Raw genomic sequence first — 1,269 nt, 5'->3', positions numbered from 1 at the left:
TTTATTTATTTATTTTGTCAATTCTAGACATAATGAGTAAGATTTTATGAATGGCCATATACTAAAGGTCAGATGATAAACACTCCAAAAAAAAAAAACTAAGTAAAAATAAGAATAACATTTACAAGAGGGAATACAGCAAATAAATATATATGAGATTTTACATTCCTCTATTTAACGCTGTAATGAGTTGGTGTCCATTTTCATGAAATGAAACCCCATGACGTCTCTGTACTCCCCTGTCCCAAGGCATCGGTTGCAGTAATCAAGTCCACTTCCACCACAAACTTTGCACCTGCATAACCTCTCAAGCTTTTTTATCAAGATCAGTAAAAACGATTTAGATCGCAATTTCTTTATATCCTCCATCTTTTTATTCTCATAAAAGGGGGTGAACGGACCAAAAATTGTGCAAATTCTAGTTGTTTTGAAGCAAGATATATATTTCCAGATCAATGTTACTAATACAGGAATTTGATTAATATTTTAACTTGATAAAGATTAAGGGTTCATTTGGGACGGTTTTTTTACTATTTTATGAAGCAGCTTTTTAATATAAAAATTAAATTTTTTTTACTAGAAAGCTGCTTTAAGAAGCAGTAAAAAAAACGTCCCAAACGATGGAAAAGCATGAATGGACCAAAAATATAAAAAAGAAGGCTCTAAATTGTGGGATTTTGAAGTGTAATTCCTTGGTTCTGAATCCAAGGACGCTTTAAAAAAGAATAGAGCCTCAGTTACTCACCATTGTGGCCATTCTCCTTTCGGAAGCATAACTAGGTTTACATGGTTGGTCCTTCCTGCAATAAGTTTCAGAAGAAGGATTGTTCCATATAGTACATAGCAAAGGTTTAGTTTAAATGTAAATATGATAGCAGTAGAGGGGATTGAGACCTCTTCCTTGACAGTGGCGACAATCAACTCTTCCACTTCCACTGCAAACCACACATGGCGTATCAGGTTTCCTAATTTTTTCTTTACGAACATTTGACTGCAGATAGTAGCAACATCAAAAATCAGAACAAGTTGATTGTCGCCACTGCAGATAGTAGCAACTAGCAACACCTTAAACAATTTATCTCAATCCTTAGCACTGAATAATGGCATCTACAAAAAAGTGCTGGAGGGAAAGTTCTAGTACTAATCATTATGATGCACTCAGTACTCTTAATCAACCTCAACGTTTTAAAAGGCGAAATCGGGAATCGAGTAGTTTTGACTAAGCGAGGCGAGATCGAGGCGTAAGCCTAAAAAATGATAAAAATAAAG

The 1,269-nt window shown here is 34.6% G+C and overlaps 1 protein-coding gene across 1 annotated transcript; it reads right to left on the bottom strand.

Moving 5' to 3' along the window:
• Positions 1 to 31: 31 nt before the first annotated feature.
• On the bottom strand, positions 32 to 1,003 carry LOC110115202 (the record flags this gene model as incomplete). The annotated part of the gene is made up of 3 exons (XM_020848378.2): positions 32 to 295; positions 746 to 800; positions 895 to 1,003. Coding segments are annotated over 3 exons (285 nt in total), but the record flags the coding sequence as incomplete, so codon positions are not given.
• Positions 1,004 to 1,269: the final 266 nt, after the last annotated feature.

Source organism: Dendrobium catenatum, unplaced genomic scaffold (genome assembly GCF_001605985.2).
Source record: "Dendrobium catenatum unplaced genomic scaffold, ASM160598v2 original_scaffold_195767, whole genome shotgun sequence".
In the NCBI taxonomy this organism is placed as follows: Eukaryota; Viridiplantae; Streptophyta; class Magnoliopsida; order Asparagales; family Orchidaceae; genus Dendrobium; species Dendrobium catenatum.
This window is presented reverse-complemented; position numbering and strand designations above follow the sequence as displayed.